The 21,468-nt window shown below is 45.6% G+C and overlaps 1 protein-coding gene across 1 annotated transcript; it reads left to right on the top strand.

Moving 5' to 3' along the window:
* Positions 1 to 13,162: 13,162 nt before the first annotated feature.
* Positions 13,163 to 21,305, top strand: DYNC2I2 (dynein 2 intermediate chain 2). The gene is made up of 9 exons (XM_014074000.2): positions 13,163 to 13,348; positions 13,985 to 14,245; positions 15,057 to 15,166; positions 16,072 to 16,229; positions 16,341 to 16,450; positions 16,522 to 16,689; positions 18,151 to 18,383; positions 20,299 to 20,456; positions 20,929 to 21,305. Exons 1-9 carry the CDS (start codon positions 13,271 to 13,273, stop codon positions 21,165 to 21,167), a joined length of 1,515 nt encoding a protein of 504 aa, XP_013929475.2. The 5' UTR covers positions 13,163 to 13,270; the 3' UTR covers positions 21,168 to 21,305.
* Positions 21,306 to 21,468: the final 163 nt, after the last annotated feature.

The raw sequence follows: 21,468 nt of genomic DNA, 5'->3' as shown, positions 1-21,468 counted from the left end.
TTTAAAAACTGCAGTGATTCACTTAACAACCGTATTCCTAATTTAAAAATTGCAGTAGTTCACTTAACAACCACGTTGCTAATTTAAAACCTGCAGTGATTCACTTAACAACCGTGTTACTAATTTAAAAATTGCAATAATTCACTTAATAACCACGTTAATAATTTAAAAACTGAGGAGCTGCCGCCGTCGGGAGCTCAACAAAGCTCCTGCCAGGACTCTGGTTCGTATATCTTATAAGATCTATAGATATCTCCCCTTTCTGGCAGAAAGGGGCAGGGAGAAGGTCAGTCGTTAGGATCTCTTTGTAATTCATAGCTTTTCTTTTTGCTGTGAATGGAGAAGAGGTTCAACATTAGCTGAGCCTTTACTCCGGCCAGTTTTCCGCGCTGCCTTTTTTGCAGCCTAGGCAGACTGCCTCCCCCCCCAGGACAAAGAAAAGCCAATCCGGGCGGGGACCATTCCCGAGGAATTTCTTCTATTACTATTTAAAATACCAGCTTCAATTTCGCAAAAGGCTCCCTTTCTTTTTTAGCTGCGTCACAAGATGGCGATCTCGTAGCTTTTGTGTTTGATCTGACGTAGCTAGTTGACCCTACCCTCCTGAAGGCTTCTCCGTACTAATTGCTAAAAGATTAACTGAGGGGAGCACAGACTTTGATTTTTGGCTCGCTTGATTGCTTGTCTTTTATTTTTATTCTGGAATGGCTCCCAAACCTAAACAGAAGCGCTTCCTTAATAACATATCTCCAAAAACTGCTATGAAGTCGCTACCCTTGTCTCCTACACCCTCCACGGGAGATTTGCTAACACAAGAATTCCTTCTCAAAACGCTTAATGATTTTAGACAGGAGATTAATCAACTGATATCGGATTTATGTGATCAATTTGATGCTAAAATTGCTCAGGCAAAGCAGGATATGATCGGAGTAATGACAGTCATGACAGATTATATTGCTGAAACGGAGGACAAATTGGAACTTTTGGAAGAAACTAACCTTAATCTGATATCAAAAATTCAAACGTTAGAACAGGAAATTGAATCTGCCCAAAAAGAACTTGTCATGATGAATTATAACAAGACTGCCTTTGCTATACGAGTTAGAGGACTGCGTGAAAACCAACAGGAGAATTTGAAACAGACATTCTTTGAGGCTTTCAGTCGCTTGGTGGGAAGTCCGGGACTTAACTTTGATTGGCAGATTCAAAGAATTTACCGCCAGAATTCCTGGGTAGCAAAACAGCGACAGCTTCCGAGGGACATAATAATATACTTTACTACAAGGGAATCTAGAAATGAGATAATACAGAGGCTCTACGGAAAGAGGTTGAAAATTGATGGGGAGGACTTGACTGTTTTTAAAGAGATACCATTTCAAATATTAAGAACAAGAAGACAGTACGCTTTCTTAACCGAAGAACTCAGAAACTCTCAGATTTCATACAAATGGGAAGTCCCAGCTGGTATTACAGTTACATTTGGTAACCAAAAACACCGCATTAACTCCGTCTGTGAAGCCCGAAAATTTTACTACGAGACCCTGAAGGCGGGACTTCCTGATTCATCTGGACCTGGAGAGAGACAAGGAGAAGGAGAAGACAAACAGCGAGACACGTGGCTACAAGGCGGAGGGTGTTGCTTTTCTCTTCCGGAAGGGCAGAAGACTAAAGAATAAAGACTAAGCGATGTTTTTAAAGTTTTATGATTTCCGTCTGGGATAAAATGGAAAAGTGGCATATCGATGATGAGACATGGAGACTGAAAGAAGCGTTGCTGATTGTGGACATATATTGTACAGAAGTTTTGTCTGAACTCTAACTCAAATTGTGCATGAACTATTTTCTTAGGCGAGGAGAGCGGAAATTGTGATCTTTTTGAGTTGCGGTTTGGGACGAACGGAGTTGGGAGGTGCGTGGGAGAGGGAAGGGCAGCGAAAGTTTAATTAGATTACCTGGGGCTAGAACGCAAGCTGATGTTTGTTTGAGTTGCTATCTCAATATAAGGTTAAGAAAGATTGGTCGGAGAATCTTCAGGAAAGTGGAGCAAACATGGGAGGAGCAATGAATATGGATAAAATATATATGTGGATATGGATAAAGGCAGGGTGGAAGGTAAAAAATTTATATGTGGAGGTGGGTAAGGATAGAAAGGGAGGTGTTGGAAATGAAAAATGAAAGAAGTATTTGAGTTTAATGGTGTTATAGAAAGGTTTGGATATCTGGATAAAAAAGAGATAAATTAAAGGTCTGAATAGATAGACAAAGCAAGGAGACTCTTAGTTGGGGAATTCTAATTGATCAACTTACCTGGCTCTAATACAGTTTGAAACCCTGCAAGTAGCAAAATAATCGAAATTTGGAATGAGTTACATTGTTTAAGATTTACAGATAATGGGAAGCTGTGTTAACGTAGTGGGTTTATTGACCCTTTTTGTTTCTTTCTTCTTTTTGTGTGTGAGTGTGGGTTTTTTTTTTTTTTTAATTTCTTATTTTCTACTATTTTTCCTTTTTCTTTTTGGCTTTACTTTTATCTTATTTTTTTAATTTTAAAGTTAGCTGGCCTTATTATACTCAAATGCTTGTTAAAGAATTATGCCGGGCATGGGACCTGCGAAGCCGTAAGGGGGTTAGGGAGGGGGGATTATAGGGGGGAGGGGGGAGGGTGGAATTACAGTTTCAATCCTTAGAAAATGAAATAAATGTAATGAAAAAAAAAAAAAGGCAAAAAAAAAAATAATAATTTAAAAACTGCAGTGATTCACTTAACAACTGTGTTACTAATTTAAAAACTGTAGTGATTCACTTAACAACATTACTAATTCAAAAACTGCAATGATTCACTTAACAACCATGTTACTAATTTAAAAACTGCAGTGATCCACTTAACGTTACTAATTTAAAAACTTCAGTGATTCACTTAACAACCACATTGCTGATTTAAAAAGTGCAATGATTCACTTAACAACTGTGTTACTAATTAAAAAACTAGTGATCCACTTAACAGCCATGTTACTAATTTAAAAACTGGTGATTCACTTAACAACCATGCTACAACTGCAGTGATTCACTTAACAACGGTGGCAAGAAAGCTCCTAAATTGGGGCAGAATTCACTTAACAAATGTCTCATTTAGCAACCAAAATTTTGGCTTCAATGCTGGTCAAAAGTTGAGGAGAATAAATTGAAAGCCAGCTGCTAGGCAAGAAACGACTATCCTACAAATTTCTAAAATTGCCTTGGAAAACCTCTCTCACTATTTACATCTCGGCTGAGACGGGCCACCTCCAAGTTGGGACTTGCATTTCCGCAGCCAGTAGGGCAAAGCAGACGTTAAATTGAGGTTTCTCCTTCTATCATCAGGGGATCTGCTCAACAAAAGCTTTGGAAATTTAGATATTACCGCAGCCCAGAGTGGCACGTCACAATTATGTTGTGGCCAGCCAGTGGCCAGCGGAGTTGGCAGGAGAGTCAGACAATGAGGAGGTTGGGGGGAAGATGGGGCAGTCCTGGAGTCTGGGGAAGGCTCTGGTGAGGGCTCTGTGTCGGAGGCAGAGAGGGGGCCAGAGCCATATGCCCGTTATCAGCTGCCTCCAGAGTCAGACATCAGTGAGGCAGAAGAACAGCTGGAGCCTGTTCCCAGTGTGCGCATGCGCAGAGTTGCCAGACGAAGGGAACAGCTAAAGAACAGGGGTCGACTTGGGAGTAAGGCTACAAGTGGATGGTGAATGGCCCCTCCCGGAGGAAATAAAAGAGGAGCGACAGGGGAGTGGAGTTTGCAGGAGGCAATTACTTCGCTTCATTGGTTCGTGACTCTCCGAGACTCTTTGCCAAGTTCTGCAGATATCAGCCTGGCAACTCTCCAAGCCAGATAAGGTCTGTGACTGTAAATCTTCCCTGGAAAGACTTTGCTGGATGTGAAGGAGCAGAATTCACAGCAAATTAATAAGAGGGTTTTTGTTGTCGGGACCAGGAGTTTGCTTCGGGCTCTTGGGAAGCCTCGGTCAGAACAAAGAGGAAACGGCCAAGGGAAAGATAAAACCAGCTCAGAGATAAAACCTTTTAAGAGAATGTTTCTGCTCTTTTGCTCAAGCCAACCGAATCTTCGGAATCCGCCCCGCGATCTAATTTTGTGCTGTTGTTTATTGTAGCTGTGCCCTGTGTACGCTGAGTGCTCCTTTCTCCCAGCAAACCTCTGGATTAATGTTGACACAAGTCTGTCCCTCTTTTTTTGTGTGTGTTTGTTTTTTCCCAACCGCAATGTTGACAAGCTGCAATTTCCGACCCCGGAGCCACAAAAGGCCAAGAAAGACGAGAGGGAAACGGGAGGGAGGAAGACAAACATCTGCATTGGACAGGGAGCACCCAAATCCCACCCCAATAGGGGCCGATGGACAAGGCCCTGGGGAGAGGAGGAGACTTTCAGGGCAAGCTGGTCTGGGAAAAAAAGGAGAATTATTTTTCAGTTCTGAAGAAACCCCCCGATTTTCCCAGGAGGGGAAAAAAAAGATCTATTGTATTTTCATTTATTTTATTTAGTTTGCCATTTAGTTGATTTAGTTTGTGATAGATTTCCCCAGTCTCCATCTTTCCAACCTCTGTTGGAAACTCAAAAGACAATTTTATTATTACCATACGTGGTGGACATGTGGAGAGGCAAAGAAGTATTGGACAAAAATTAAGACAGGGTTGGAAGAAGATGATACGTCGACGTATTGAGCTGAAGCCAGAAACATTTTTTGCTAGGAATTTTACCTGAAATTTATAATACAGAGAATGTATATTTAATCATTCATGTATTAACTGCAGCTAGAATTGTATTTGTACAACATTGGAAAAGTGTAGAGATTCCTATTGGTGAGAAGGTGAGAAGGAAAATATTAGAATGTGCAGAAATGAACAGACTAACATTAGCAATTAAGGAGAAAGAGCAAACAGAATATTATATGATTTGGGATGTATTTTACCAGCGGTTTTCCTCCATGGTCTGAAAAAAAAATCAAACTTTTCTCCATGGAGTTCAGACCAGAATGAAGTCAGTAACAGTAACAGAGTTAGAAGGGACCTTGGAGGTCATCTAGTCCAACCCCCTGCTCACGCAGGAGACCAGTACTGGGGATTCGAACCGCCGAATTGCCTACCGTTCTGATCGACAAGTTCGGTGTCTTAGCCACTGAGCCACCTCCAAACACTTCAGGTTCCCCCTTTCTGATGACAGGTTCAGTGTCTTAGCCACTGAGCAACCTCCAAACACATCATGTCCCGTCCCCCCCGAACTGAGAAATCAACACGCAACTTTTGTTCTTTGTTTTCCGAGCCGATTCCGGTTGCAGAAGACACAAAGCTTATTTTCCACGGGGATGTATGTGTGTGCTGTTGTTTTCTGCAATGCAACAAAATTGTGGAGATGTTGGGCGGGGGGGAGGAGGGAGACCATCCCATGGGGCTGCATGTTACATACATGTTAACGGTGTGTGCTCTCTGCTTCGGTGTGGAGCTCATCCCAAAGAGTGGCACACGTGCCTCAATTTCTCTGGCAGAAAACTACGCAGCATGCAATCCCTGGGTATCTGTTGTGGTCCAACAGGAGCCGTTGGAGCTGCCACCAGACTCCGACAGCGAGGGGCCCTATGAGTCGGCTCTGGAGGATGTGGAGGACCCTGGACAGGGTTCCGACTCCGAGCAGGGCGCAGAGAGGCAACTTCTGGAGGCAAGTCATTCTCTTGGTCAACACACCATTGGCCAATTCAGCATGGCCCCCTTACCGCTGGACAGTTTAACAATTCTATTTAATGACTTGAAAGAAAAAAAAACTATTCAAATTTTTGTCATTCGCTTTTTGTTCTGTCCCTCCTTTGGCATCCTTTCTTTACTGATTCTGTTAGTGTTAACTTTTGTCCCGCAGTAGTTGTCCATGGCGAATTGGCTGTGGTGATGAGTTGGCCATGATGAGTTGGCCATGGCGAGTTGGCCACAGTGAACTCTCATAGACCCCATTAGCGAGATATCACTTCCCAGCCCCGAAGAAGCCCCGACAGAAGCTTTGAAAGGTGTCTCCTTCCTGCCCCGAAAAGAGGGGTTACCTGGCAAGCAGCACCCCCTGGTTAATTGTTCTAACTGCCAGGAAATTTCTGCTTAATTCCAGGTTGCTTCTCCCCTTGATTAGTTTCCACCCATTGCTTCTTGTCCTGCCTTCAGGTGCTTTGGAGAATAGCTTGACTCCCTCTTCTTTGGGGCAGCCCCTGAGATATTGGAAGACTGCTATCATGTCTCCCCTGGTCCTTCTGATTAAACTGAACATATCCAGTTCCTGCAACCGTTCTTCATATGTCCAATCCTCTCACCCTCTTTGTTGCTCTTCTCTGCACTCTTTCTAGAGTCTCAACATCTTCTTTACATTGTGGCAACCAAAACTGGATGCCGTATTCCAAGGGTGGCCTTACCAAGGCCTTATAAAGTGGTTTCGACCCTTCCCGTGATCCTTCTCTGATCTGCTGTTGACTCACCGAGAGTCCCAATATTGCAGAATCTACAGTCTCATATGCTACATAACTAAGCTCCATTTCATGCTGAATAAATTCAATTATCAATGGATCTTCAATAGAAAGCCATCTTTAGATAGATTTTTATTTTACTCAAAAAGCATTTCATTAAAATGAATTGGATAAAAATCCCGAAAATCCTATTTAATTTTTTTAAAAAATCCTTTTTTTAAAAAAAATCATAGATTTTTATCCATCCTGATTGCAACAATTTAGGATATTTCGGGTATTCTCAATGCAGAAACGTGGAGAGGGGGGGGGAGGAAAAAAGACACTGAAAAGGATGTTTTTTATTCTTTAAAAAAAAAGTTGAAACATACCTTCTGCAGCATAATCGCACCAATTTGTTGGGAGGTTCAAAGTAACTCTCTTGAGGCAGAGCTACAAAAGGGATTTCTGGCCATTTGGCAAGGCAACCCCCCCCCTCCCAATTTGCTTTTGTTCTCAGTTGCTAAGGCCATCGGGCTCTGTCACCTGGGCCCAAGTGCGAATTCCCTCACTTGCCATTTAGGCTGGGCCCCCGGTTAAGATGCATCAACTCCAGGGGCCAAGCAAACCCCAATCCCTTTGCCCCTTTTTCTCCGAATTACGCAGCAGAGAGGAAATCGGGGTGCCCCAATTTCGGTTTCCAAAAACTTCCAAAGATGGAAGAACAGGGCAACCAAATTAGAATTAGAATAACTGAGTTGGAAGCAGGGTGAATATAAAAATAGATGATTTTTTCTTTTCATCCCCCCAAAAATTGAATTTTTAAATTTTAAATGACATTTTATTTCAATTGATTTTTTATCTTTTTCTCAAATTTATTTTATTAAAATGCTTTTGGAGTAAAAAAAAATCTATCTGAAGGTAGTTTTTTATTTAAGATACATTAACTATTTAGCTTAGTCCGCGTGAAATGGAGCTTACTTACGTAGCATGTGGATTCTGCAATATTGGGATTCTTTTAAAATGATGATTTCAATCAAGTTGAATTGCATCAAACCATTTAACTAGTGATTTAAATCATGATTTAAACTGACTTGATTTAAATCCAATCCACCTGAGATGGAAGGGACCTTGAAGATCTTCTAGTCCAACCCCCTGCTCAGACAGAAAACCTCTAAATACCGTGTTTTCTGAAAAATAAGTCAGGGTCTTATTTTCTTTTGACCCCCGAAATAAACGCTTGGCCTTATTTTCGGGGATGTCTCATTATTTTTGAGGCACAGGAGGCGGTGAGTGTGATCACCTCACGGCTGCTGCTGTGTTGCAATATTTTCGGGGAGGGCTTATTTTAGCGCATGCCCTCAAAAGCCCGCTTGGGCTTATTATCCAGGGAGGTCTTATTTGTAGGGAAACAGGGTACCATTTCAGACAAATGGGTCAACTCTTCCTTTGCTGGAGCTCCCCAAATAAAACCCGATGGCTCTTTAGTCTCCAGTCCCCTAATCATCTTTGAGAAGAGCAACAAAGATGATTAGGGGACTGGAGGCTAAAACATATGAAGAACGGTTGCAGGAACTGGGTATGTCTAGTTGAATGAAAAGAAGGACTAGTTGAGACATGATAGCAATGTTCTAATATCTCAGGGGTTGCCCCAAAGAAGAGGGAGTCAAACTATTCTCCAAGGCACCTGAGGGTAGAACAAGAAGTAATGGGTGGAAACTAATTAAGGAGAGAAGCAACTTAGAACTGAGGAGGAATTTCCTGACAGTTAGAACAATTAACCAGTGGAACAACTTGCTTCCAGAAGTTGTGAATGCTCCAACACTGGAAGTCTTTAGAAGATGTTGGATAATCATTTGTCTGAAGTGGTGTAGGGTTTCCTGCCTAAGCAGGGGGGTTGGACTAGAAGACCTCCAAGGTCCCTTCCAACTCTGTTATCCTATCCTATCCTATCCTATCCTATCCTATCCTATCCTATCCTATTTGTCCAGAATGCAAAGAGAATTTTCTTGCCAAACCTCGTTCAGATTTGCAAACTTTCTCCAAGCGTGGCTGCATTCAGTCACCATTCCCCCCCATCCATGTTATCAACTCTCTTGGTTTTAACATCCGGCAGCTCCATTCACATGTGGTATTTCACAAAAAATGTTGCAGCGCTTCTTCTCCGGTAACTCTGTATTGCTTACTAGGGCATACAAAACCTTTGCCAGACCAATCCTCGAATACATCTCGTCCGTCTGTAACCCAGACTGTACATCGGACGTCAATAGGATTGAGCGGCTCTAGAGGTATTTAACGAGAAGAGTCCTCCCCTCCTCTGCTCACAATGGAATCCCTTACGCCGCCAGGCTCGAAACTTTGGGCTTGGACAACCTAGAACTACGCCACCTGTGGTCCGATCTAAGCATAGTATACAAAATTGTCTGCTACAACATCCTACCTGTTAACGACTACGTCAGCTTCATCCAGAATAATACACAGGGCAAACAATAGATGCAAACTCATGGTAAATTACTCCAAACTCGATTGTAGAAAATACAACTTCAGCAACAGAGTGATCAATGCCTGGAACGATCTACCCAGCTCCTTTGTTACATACTCAAACCTCCATAACTTTAATCTTAAACTGTCTCCCGTGGACCTCACCCCATTCCTAAGAGGTCCGTAAGCCCACCAGTGTGCCTACCGTCCCTGTCCTACTGTCCCCATTTATCTGTATTTACTTCCTATGTTCATGTTTATGCATACTTGTTATCTTGTACATGTTTGATAAACAAACAAACAAACAAATGAAAACCCAGAAATTCTCCACAGATGTAATGTTGCCCACGAGGAGACTGTTTAATCGTACTACAAACAACGGTAGAAGAATGTTTTTCCCCCGAACACTAAAAAAACCAACACTCCATTTACTAAGAAACGTAGAACTCTCAATCAATGTTACGTGGAACAGCTGACTCGTAGCTTTCTGGTAAACAAACTTACTTATTTTTCCTTCTTTTTCCCACATAAACAAAAGAGGCCCCTTGTGTATCTTTTCCTTCCAGAAAGTGACTCGGGTTTTTTCGGCCTCTCCAGGGATAAATTGAGGAATGTAGCATCAGGGCTGCTTCGGATGGTCTCCAGTTGGTGACTCCAATCCTCTTCTTGGTCCTGAGGAGAGATGTGTTGGGCATGGCAAGCGGATCTTCTGGGGGAGCAAACATCTTGAGAACTTCTGAGGACCAACTCTTTGCGCTGTACCCATAACATTTCGAGGGTGAGCTGTAGGATGTCTTCATCGGGGTAATAATGAAACCGATTCAAATGGAGGCAGCGTTTTTCTCCTGTTAGACCTTCCTCCTTGTAGGACCTCAATGTCTTGAAGTCCTCGTGGACTTCCTTCATGGCCTCCTCCAACTTTAGGAGATCGAGGTGGCCTTTTTGGTCTTGGACACTTGCCCAAATCACTGTGGCCTCAGTTCTCTTCTTCCTCGACCAGCTCTCGGTGACTTCGATCAACTGCAGGCGTCCATTTCGGCTCAACCATCTTCTGCACACTTCCATTTTCCCAACGTTTTCAAGGGATGGGTGGAAATTAGCCATCCTGCTTGTGCCTGGTGGGGGGAGAAATGGGGTGGTTGGAATCAGGAGGCTGATTCTGCACCCAAAAGGCAAGAGCATCCCCAATAATTTTACTTACGGACTTAATCGCAGTTGTAAGGCTGCCCACCCCGGAGGGAGCCTGGGTGTGTGGTGTGGAACTTTCTGCCAAAGTAACCCCGGACAAACCAGGATAAAAATGACTGCTTTCCAAAGTTTGCCTAGTACATAACATGCATATGCAAACTTTGAATATGCATATCATGCAAAATATTATTATATATATATATTATTCTAAAATAATAAATATAATAATAAATATGTTGTTATTGTTATTATTATTATGGTTGTTGTTGTTGTTATTATGGTTGTTGTTGTTGTTATAACCAAATTGCACAAACAGATTACAAAGCTAGACATGACCGAGTTGCTAAATTAATCCACTGGTCGTTATGTAAAAAATACAATTTACCTGTATCCAGAAAGTCATGGGAACATAAAGTGGAAAAAGTTACTGAAAATGAGAGGGTGAAGATCTTGTGGGACTTTCGAATACAGATGGATTGTCCTTTGGAGTACAACACGCCAGATTATCACAGTTGTAGAGGGCTGAAACATACAATTTATTGACATCGCGGTACCAGGAGATGCCAGAGTCGAAGAAAAAGAACTAGAAAAAATCACGAAATATCGCAACCTGGCCATCGAAACTACACAGCTATGGATGAAACATGTAACAGGGATACCCATTGTCATCGAGGCATTTGGCACCATGTCCAAGAATTTTATAATATACATCCATAAATTGCAGCTTCCTGCAATAACCCCAGCGGAACTGCAAAAAAACGGTGCTACTCAGAACATCTTATATTTTAAGAAGGTCCTTAATTGATACCTAGGACGCTGGCAGCAACCCGTATCAACGATCAGCACCAGTCACTGGTATTTGTGACACATCTTTAAATGTTCCGTTAACTGAATTTCATGTTTACTGAATAAAAGAAATAATAATAAGAGGAGGAGGTGGTGGAGGAGGTGGAGGTTGAGAAGGAGAAGAGGAAGAGGAGGAGGAGGAGGAAGAGGAGAAGATGATGATCATACATCTTAAGAAGGTACTCGGATGATGCCTAGGACGCTGGTAGCAACCTGTATCAGCACCAGTCAATGGTATTTGTGACCCATCTTTAAATGTTCAGTTGACTGGGTTTCATGTTTAATGAATAAAAGAAATGATAATAATAGGGGGAGGAAGAGGTGGAGGAGGAGAAGAAGAGGAGGAGGGAGAGGAGAAGGAGAAGGAGAAGAGGAGGAGGAGGATGAGAAGAAGATCATACATCTTAAGAAGGTACTTGGTTTGATACCTAGGACGCTGGCAGAAACCCATATCAACCATTAGCACCAGTCAATGGTATTTGTGATGCAATTTTGAATGTTGTTGGCTGAGTTTCATGTTTAATGAATAAAATATTGTAATGCATGTTATGCAAAATATGCATAGAGAATATGCACCAAAGATAAATTCCTTGGGTGCCCAATAATCACACTTGGCCAATAAAGAATTCTATTCTACATTATTCACTGTGAACTAATCAAATCATGATCGTTGCGCTTGCACAAACCCGTTGCACAACCAGCAACGGAAACCACCGGTTTGCATTAGCCGGGTTTTGCAGGCTGCGTGCTAAATTCGGGATCTGACCTGGTTTAAGAGCGTCGTCTGAACAGCTGCAACCGCAGGAAGAGCTGCGGGGCCTGAGAATTTGCAAAAGGCTTTGCAAAGCGCTTTTAGCAGCCAACAGATGCCTGAAAGACGTGGCTTGACTGCCATCTAGTGACGGCCGGGAGCTCCGCAGCCCAGAAAGCAATAATTGATATCCACGACTCCTAACCAGCATGAAACCGTGATTAGATTAGAGATCACGAAGGGGAGGCAACTCAGGGTGGAAAAGCAGGCGGGAACCAAGAAGAGGAGCCTAAAAAAAACAATGTAAACCTCCACAGGGAAGAAAGAGAGGGAAGGAGGGATAGGGTGGGGGAAGGTTTGCAAGCACATTGTTGTGTTTTTCAATCCAAATCTGGGTTTTTCCACCCGTCTATTTCTAGGATTTTTTTTCTTTAAAACCCAACTTCTTTCATGCATTGCTTACCTAAACATCAAAAACAGGTTTAGGGTGTTTTGTTTTGTTTCTGCAATTTTTTTTATTTTTAAACATAAAAAACAACATAAAAAAATTCTCATCCATGTCGTTTGCATTCATATTCTCAATTACATATACAATCACAGATTTTTCATCTACTGTAATTAGATACCTCACTTTCATTGCACAACATATATTCAATTACGATTAATATTTCTTTCTTTTCAATAAACCTAATTCCTTTACATTCTTGATTGTCTGTTTAATAACAATATACCTTTATAGTGTTTTTGTTATTTGGGGTTTGTATCTGGGTTTGTGCACAACCCCTTGGCTTTCGCCATTAATCTGCTAAACAATCAACACAACTAAATTGCTAAACAATCCCCACAAGACTGCCAAATTATCTACCAAGACAGTATTACTATTATTCTTCTCTTCCTTCCTAGTACCTATCTCTTCCTGCTTATGACTAAGCATGTTGCTTGTATCTTTACAATTAATATTGTTCTATTTGTTTCCTAGTATGAATTGATTGCTTATTAGTAACCTATGAGTATCACTAAGTATTGTATCTTATGATTCTTGATGAATGTGTTCTATTTTATTTTCTTTATGTACCCTGGAAGCATTTGCATCAAAGACAAATTCCTTGGGTGTCCAATCACACTTGGCCAATAAAGAATTGAATTCTATTCTATTCTATTCTATTCTATTCTATTCTATTCTATTCTACTCTATTCCATATCCTATTCTATTTTTAGGACACGCTGTGGCCCACCTTGCTCTACTCGCCCCCTCAGCGCATTGCCGTGGGGGGGATTTGACAAACCACGGCTTTGCAAAATTAATCCTGGTTTGTAAGCAGCCGTTAAACTCAGGTCTGTTAGGTTCTGCAGCGAGTTGCTGTGTCGCCAGAGGGCGCTGCTGAGTCCGCGCTCACCGCGCGCTCGGGATGACGACATCGGTCAGCGCCTCAGCGCGGGGGACCAGCCTGTTGCCACGGCAACCGCCGCAGGGCGGCCTGCAAAGCCGGGAAGGGTCGCGCTGGGCCTGGCCGACCCCCATTTAAACCCCGCCGGGATGTTCGGGGACGCGTCGACCGGCGCCCTGGACGTGGAGTCGGTGTGGAGGAGGGACCAGGGGACCCGATGCGAGGAGGTGGGGGCCGCTCTGCCCTGCGGTGCGTGGGACTACAGGTCCCATCCTCCCCAGCCGCGACCCGTTGGCATTCAAATCCCATACTGCACAGCGGCGCAGGGTGGGTGGGTGGTGACCTCCGTTTTGCATTGCAAGAGGCGACCCTTCCCGTCGCCCTCGCCTTGGTTGTGGATGATGGGCTATGGTGCCATGCCAGCACAGGGAAAGGATGGGAGTTGTGTGTCTGATATTGAGGATACTGGCGATCTTCAGTTCGGGGCTATGGATGATGGACCTTCTATTTAAAACGGCTAACCTCATTGGGGGCTGTGGATGATGGGGCTTTTATTTGGAAGGGCCAACCTCATTGGGGGCTGTGGATGATGGACCTATTTAAAACCGCTGATCTCATTGGAGGGCAGTGGATGATGGGGCTTTCATTTGAAAGGGCCAACCTCATTGGAGGGCAGTGGATGATGGATCTTCTATTTAAAATGGCTAATCTCATTGGAGGGCAGTGGATAATGGACCTATTTAAAACTGCTAATCTCATTGGGGGCTGTGGATGATGGGGCTTTCATTTGGAAGGGCCAACCTCGTAGGAGGCTGTGCATGATAGGCCTTGTAGTCAGAAGATCCTTCTCTTCCTTCCCGCAGAAGACCACCCAGACCATCGCTGTCCCCACAGCCGAAAAGGTGGCCCAGACCCACCACAGCCACGAGGTGGGCATCCAGGCAGACCCTGAAGCCAGCCCGGCCCAGGCCCTGCCCCTCCCGCCACCCCCGTTGGTGGACTATGCCGGCCTGAGGGCCTTCCTGCAGCGGGTGGAGGAGCCCGTCATCCGCGAGCTGGACAAGAACTGGAAGAGCCATGCCTTCGACGGCTTTGAGGTCAACTGGGCGGATCCCACTGAAACGGTAACGGCGCCTCCAACACTGACGGACTCTTCTGCGGCGGAGAACCGTCGGGTGGGCGGGGGTTTAGGGGAATCTCCCCTCCAAGGGTGCCCCTCACCTTCTGCGGAAGGGATCAGGCAGGATCCACGGCCCAAGCCGAGGGGCAGAAGGGTTGTCCAGCCCCGACCAACGAGAGACAGGTTGTCCTCGGCTTAAAGACAGTTCACTTAGTGACCAGTCGAACGGTATGTGGAAAAAAGGGACCAATTTTCACTCTTCCGACTGTTGCAATATCCCCACGGTTAGGTGACTTGCATGGAGATGCTTCACTGATTCGCTTTGATGATGGTCGCAGTGTCTTGGGGAGGGGGTGTCACATGATCCCCTTTTCTGACCAGCAACATCAACGGGGAAGCCGAGTTCACTTAACAACCCCGTGTTCCTAATTTAACAACTGCAGCGGTTTGCTTAACAAATATGGCAGGGACAGTCGTGAAACAGGGCAAAAAAAAGTCACGTAGCGATGTAAATTTGGGGTCTAATTGTGGTTGGAAGTTGAGGACTACCTGTAATCTCCAGAAGTGGCTCAGCAGACACTTCCCTGCTTCGTCTGAGCATCCGGGGGGGGGGGGGGGGGGCGCAAAACCAGGCTCGTAAGATGCGGTTATTGCCGCCTCTCTCAGGCCTTCTGGCGGGAGAGATTTCCTAGTCTTCCGGTCTGCCTAGCCATGTTGGGCCAATGGTTTCCCCGTCCTCTTGGCCTGCAGGGGCTTCTCCTCAGCCAGCCCCCCCCCCCTGCTCATCTTCCCCCCCCCCCTCTTCTTCCTTGCAGGTGTCCTGCATGCACAGCCTGTCGTACCCGGAAGCCCAGGACCGCAACCTGCAAGTGACTGGCGTCTCCTGGAACGCCACGGGGGCCGTCCTTGCCTGCTCCTACGGCAGGTGAGCTGAAAGAGATGGGCAGCCATCACCTCACTCTTAGGGTGTTTGTCCCCCTTTCAGTTGTCTCTCTAATGGCTCTGCCTCCCTCCCTCCCTTCCTTTCTTTTTCTTCCTTCTTTCCTTCCTACCTTCCTTCCCTACCTCCCATTCCTTCCCACCATTCCTTCCTGCCTTTTTTCTTTTCTTCCTTCCCTCCCTTCTTCCTTCCCTCCTCTTTTCCTCCCTTCTTTCCTCCCACCATTCCTTCCTACCTTCCATTCTTCTTTCCTTTTTTCTTTCCTTTTTTCCTTCCCCCCCTTCTTGCTTCCCTCCCTCCTTTCCTTTCTACCTTCCCTCCCTCCCACCATTCCTTCCTACCTTCCATTCTTCCCTCCCTTTCTTTCTTTTCCTTTCTCTCTCTTTCCCTTCCTTCCCCCTTTCCTTCCTCCATCCCTCTTCTCTCCTTTCTCCTTTCTTTCCATCCTTCCCTCCGTCTTACCTTCCATTCTTCCCTTCCTTCTTTTCTTTTCCTTTTTTCTTTCTCTCCTTCCTTTTCCCCCTTCCTTTCCCCCTTTCTTTCCTCTCTCCCTCTTCTTTTTCTTTCCTTTCCTTCCGTCCCTCACTCTTTCCTTCCTTCCTACCTTCCATTCTTCCCTTCCTTTCTTTTCCTTTTTTTCTTTCTCCTTCCTTTTCCCCCCTTCCTTCCCCCCTTCCTTTCTTGCCACCATTCATTCCTACCTTCCATTCTCTTCTCTCCTTTCTCTTTCTTTTCCTTCCGTCCCTCCCTCCTTCCTATCTTCCATTCTTCCCTTCCTTTCTTTCCCTTTCTTTCTTTCTCTCTCTTCCCCCCTTTCTTTCCTCCCTCCCTCTCCCTTTCCTTCCTCCTTCCCTCCTTTTTTCTCCTCTCTTTCTCTTTCTTTCTTCCAGACTGGATGACGGAGACTGGAGCTCTGAAAAATCCTTCCTCTGCACCTGGAATCTGGACCGCCGAGCGCTGAATCCCCACCGCCCAGATCTGGTAGTCGAGATCCCCAGTGCCATCATGTGTCTCGCTTTCCACCCCCAGCAGCCTTCGCTCATCGCTGGCAAGTGCTTCTTGGACCCTCTCCTTGGGCCAAGACAGGAAGTGGGGCAGGGCTGAACATCCTCCCTGATTCCTAAAACGTCCTGCCAGCTTCTCCATTTTCTCTCCTCAGGAGGCCTGTTCAGTGGAGAGGTCCTGATCTGGGACACCAGCAGGCAAGAGGATCCCTTGGTGTGGAGGACAGGCATGACTGACGATACTCACACCGACCCTGTGTATCAGGTAGGGACGGGGAGGGAGTCCGGCTCCCTTGCGACTTCCTGAGCTCTCTGATCGCTCCTTTTGGGCCTCAGGTCAGCTGGCACCGAGACCCCCGGCAGCCGCGCGCCTTCCGCGTCCTGAGCGTCTCCACGGACGGGAAGATCCTGATGTGGCAGGAAGAGAGGGACGGCCTTCTCCGCCCCGCCAGCGGTTTCGCTTTTGTCCAGCAGCAGATTCCCCGCAGCACAAAGCTCAAGAAGGTAGGTGGTAGGAAGGATCCTGTTGGAAAGAACCTCCACAGCCCGGGGCAGTCTACGCTTCCTCCTGAAAAGGGTGGGTGGCCATCTGGCAAAGAGACTTTATAGAGTTGGAGACACGGGACAACCTTAGGCAAGGCCTGCTGGCAGTGGTGAAATTCAAAAATTTATCCTACCGGCTCTGTGGGCGTGGCTTGGTGGGTGTGGCTTGGTGGTCATGGGTTCACTGACAAAAGGGCGAACGACAAAACCGCGCCCGACTAAACCGTGGTGACAAAACCGCGTGTTCTAAAGCGCTCCGACGAATGAGCACTGAATCGCACCAACAACAGCGCGGCGACAAAAGCGCGCTGTAAACCTAAACCTAACCCCTAAACCTAACCCTAAACCTAACCCTAAACCTAACCCTTACCTTAAGTTAAATCGGCTTTCTGTCGACGCACTGTTGTAAAGCGCCCTTCTGTCTCCGCGCTGTTGTCGTCGCGCTGTTGTCGTCGTTGATGACGTCACGGTTTTAACGACGCGGTTTAGCCGGTCACGGTTTTGACGTTCACCCTTTTGTTGGGTCACGGTGGTCATGTGACCGGATGGGTGTGGCTGCACAACTGACTCACACACAATGCAAAAGCAGCTGGACTTCACACACAAAATGCCCTCAGCAACAAGCAACAAGCAGGAATCTCACAGAAAGCTCAAAAACCAACCGTCAAGTAAATGAGTGGATTTCTTTTGAAACTTGGCTGGAGTCTTGTGAATTAATTAGGGCATCTTTGGGAACTTGACACCAACTATCATACTTTACACACAAAAACAACACAAAAGCTACACAACTGACTCACACACAATGCAAAAACAGCTGGACTTTCACACAAAATGTCCCCTGCAACAAGCAGGAACATCACAGTGTCAAAAAGAGCTCAAAAACCAACTCAAATAAATGACTGGATTTCTTTTGAAACTTAGCTGGAGCCTCATGAATTAATTTGGGCATCTTTCGTGAACCTGACACCCAACTATCACACTTTACACACAAAAACAACACAAAAGCTACACAACTTGACTCACACACAATGCAAAAACAGCTGGACTTTCGCACAAAATGACCCCTGCAATCAGCAGGCACAGCTGATTGTCCCAGGAGCTGAACATTGGAACTTTTAAAAAACTTTTGTTAGATTCGTTTTACTTCTGTTTCAGGGGAATAGGTAGTAAAAAAAATGCTAAAAAAAAGTTCTGGCGATTACGCGGCAGTTATCTCTTATTAACTTTTAAGGGCCTTTGTTCATCTTTGCAGAGACTCATCAGTACAATTGCAGCCGAAAGAGGATGGGAGTCTCCGGCCAGGCTGGGCAGGGCCCCAAATTCCCACTTGATTTTCCTGATGTCTTTTTTTCAATGTTATGTTTTCTGCTGCAGTGATGCATAGACATTTTTTTGTCTCTCCTCCCCCGACCCCCTTCCCAGCATTCTCGAGGAGACACGGTGGTGGGCGTGACCTCCCTCTCCTTCTCCCACTTCGAGCCCAGCGTCTTCGTCAGCGGCACGGAAGGTGGCTACTTGATGAAGTGCTCGACCGCGGTGGATACGGCCGCTCTCCTGCAGAAGGGCAGCTCCATTCCCCTCAGGGCCCCCGCCCAGTTCAGCTTTTCCTCCCACGGAGGTCCCATCTACAGTGTCAGCTGCTCACCTTTCCACAGGTAAGGCCTGGTGGCTACTGCCGCTACTACAACATCTGGTGCACGGAAAGATTTTCACGAACCAACGTAACAGAATGCGTTTTTGAGCCTGCGATCTCAAATGTGGCAGCTTATAAACGGGGGGTTATAATTAAGCATGTTGAATTCCAGGTAATAATAGAATTGGGAATGACTAGCACATATGTGCAAGGGGAACCTTTACCTTTAGTAATCCAGGGGGGACACAGGGACTCAGTGGCTAAGATGCTGAGCTCGTTGATCAGAAAGGTTGGCGGTTCGAATCCCTAGCACTGCGTAACGGAGTGAGCCCCGTTACTTGTCTCTGCTTCTGCCAACCTGCCCTCTTTCCCCCCAAATAAGACCTCCCCGGGTAATAAGCACAATTGGGCTTTTGAGCGCATGCACTAAAATAAGCCCTCCCCAAAATATTGCAACACAGCAGCAGCCATGAGGTGACCATGCTTGCTGCCTCCTGCACCTCAGAAAATAATAAGACCTCCCCGAAAATAAGGCCAAGCGCTTATTTCGGGGATCAAAGGAAAATAAGACCCTGTCTTGTTTTTGGGGAAACACGATAGCAGTTCGAAAGCAGGTAAAAAATGCAAGTAGAAAAATAGGAACCACCTTTGGTAGGAAGGGAACAGTATTCCGTGAGCCTTTGGCGTTGAGTCATGCCGGCCACGGAGACGTCTTCGGACAGCGCTGGCTCTTCAGCTTTGAAACAGACGAGAAGCGCCCCGTAGAGTCGGGAACGAGTAGCACGTATGTTGTGAGGGGAATATTTACCTAGTAATCCAGGCAAATGTAGTTGAAGGCTGGCCTAGGGTTTATGTTCTCCCTTTCCAGCAGAAGGGGCAAAATTAAACCTGCCCATTCGGGTGTCAAGAGTGAAGGGGAAGGATACACCTTGTTTTAAGAATAACAACAAAACCTGGATTTGAACTTGTGGCCTCAAACATCGCCATAGTACAAGATTTCACCTGATTCAAGATCTTTTGGGCTGTGATTCTGGGCCATCAAAACTGCCGGTTTCATTTTAGTTCTTTTAATGTGCAATGGTGACTAGAGGCACCTTATAGCAATACCTATATACAGCTTTACAGTGCTTTGCAGCCCCCTCTAAGCAATTTATTGAGTCAGCCTCTTGCCCCCAACAGCCTGGGTCCTCATTTGACCCACCTCTGAAGGAAGGAAGGCTGAGTCAACCTTGAGCCAGTGAGAATAAGGCCAAGTGCTTATTTCATGGGTCAAAATAAAATAAGACTCTGTCTTATTTTGGGGGAAAGACGATAGGTAGGTCTGTAGAGATGTGTAGATAAGAGATTAGATAAAGAGAGAGAGAGATGTATGCAGATAAGAGATTAGATTGATGTGTAGATGAGATTAGATAATGTGTAGATGAGATTAGATAATGTGTATATAAGAGATGAGATAATGTGTAGATTAGAGGTTAGATAGATGTGTAGATAAGAGATTAGATAGATAGATGTATAGACAAGAGATTAGATAGATTTGTAGATGAGATTAGATATAGATGTGTAGATAAGAGATTAGATAGATGTGTAGATAAGAGATTAGATAGCAATAGCATGATTTATATACCGCTTCATAGTGCTTTTACAGCTCTAAGTGGTTTACAGAGCCAGCCTGTTGCCCCCCAATCTGGGTCCTCATCTGACCCACCTTGGAAGGATAGAAGGCCATCAATCCTGAGTCTGGTGAGTTTTGAACTGCAGCTAGCAGTCAGCTGAAGTAGCCTGCAGCACCGCACTCTAACCACTGCGCCACCTCGGCTCTTATGAATTATGGGCACTTGTAGAATTCCAGTTGAGTGTAAGCCGTTGGCTCTGAATGCCATTCTCCCCTAGGATTTGCTTACATAAAACCTGTTTTTTTTCCGTTTCCCGTCCCCAAGGAATCTGTTTTTGAGCGGAGGGACCGATGGACATGTTCATTTACACTCAATGCTGCAGGCTCATCCACTGCTGTCCCTTCAGCTGTCGAAGAAGTATATTTTCAGCGTCAGGTGGTCGCCGGTCCGGCCCCTGGTTTTTGCAGCTGCTTCTGGGGAAGGTATGTTTGCTTTGGCTAGCTGTGGGCAGAGGGATTTGTCATGTGGGGTGGGGGGTGTCTGGACGTGGTTTTATTTGAGCCTGCCAGTTGGCTCACCTCATCCAGGTGGGGGTAGTGAGTTTGGTACTTCAACCCACCATTTTTTTTTACTTTCAGATGCTTTCGGTGAATCTATTTACCGTATTTTTCGCTCCCAAAAAAGACGCACACTTCGTCTCTCAAAAGTGGGTGGAAATTGTGTGTCTCTTATGGAGCGAATATTGCCGAGCCCCCCCCCCCCCCAACCGGCCCCCCACTCTTCAGCCAGTTTTGGCCTTCGCACGTCCCGTTTTTGAAACAGGATGCTCGGAAGCCGAAACTGGGACTTGTGGAGGCTGAAAACGGGGCACACGAAGCCAAAAACAGGAGTGCGTCTTATGGTGCAAAAAAAGGTAATTAATTTGTGCTGTTTGTTTAATCTTTTATTTTCCAGGGGAAGTGCAGCTTTTTGACTTTGCAAAGAGCTCCCAAAAGCCCTCCGTCTCAATCAGGCAGACGCCCGACCAGGCCCCCGTCTACTGCTTGGAGTTCAACCCTCGGCAGACTCAGGTCCTTGCCGCCGGGGATGCCAGTGGGACGGTGAAGGTCTGGCAGCTGAGTTCGGATTTCACTGAAGAGGGCCCGCGCGAGATGAGCCATCTCGACCAGCTCGCAAACGAAGTCACCGATTAACATGGCCAACCCTTGCTGAGTGTCTTTAACACAGAGATGCTTCCAGTCAGGAAGCGAAAGTCTTGTTTGTGCTTGTGTGTGTGTGTGTCTGTGTGTGTGTTGGAGAAGGTTGTAAATAAAGACAAAGTAAAACCACAATTCTGAGTGGCATTCTCTTTCAAGGCTTAGCGGAAGGGGCTTTGTTTTGTCGATGGTGATTTCTCTCTATGCTCTGGAGGCGTGAACGAAGGAGTGAGATTCAGCCGGGTTCCACCAGTTACAGCAAACCGGATGTTAATTTTGCACCTGGTTCGCTGAACTG

Source organism: Thamnophis sirtalis, unplaced genomic scaffold (assembly GCF_051295495.1).
Source record: "Thamnophis sirtalis isolate CommonGarterSnake01/CBP01778 unplaced genomic scaffold, rThaSir2_p1.2 scaffold_2, whole genome shotgun sequence".
NCBI classification, from domain to species: Eukaryota; Metazoa; Chordata; class Lepidosauria; order Squamata; family Natricidae; genus Thamnophis; species Thamnophis sirtalis.
Note: the sequence above shows the minus strand (reverse complement) of the source record. Positions and strands in the feature narration are given on the sequence as shown.

Excerpts from the sequence above, each read along its gene's own strand:
- DYNC2I2 (XM_014074000.2), top strand. The coding sequence starts at position 13,271 with ATGTTCGGGGACGCGTCGACCGGCGCCCTGGACGTGGAGTCGGTGTGG. Across the intron at positions 18,384-20,298 it reads AGCTGCTCACCTTTCCACAG|GAATCTGTTTTTGAGCGGAG; the intron begins GTAAGGCCTGGT and ends CCCGTCCCCAAG. Across the intron at positions 20,457-20,928 it reads TGCAGCTGCTTCTGGGGAAG|GGGAAGTGCAGCTTTTTGAC; the intron begins GTATGTTTGCTT and ends TTTATTTTCCAG.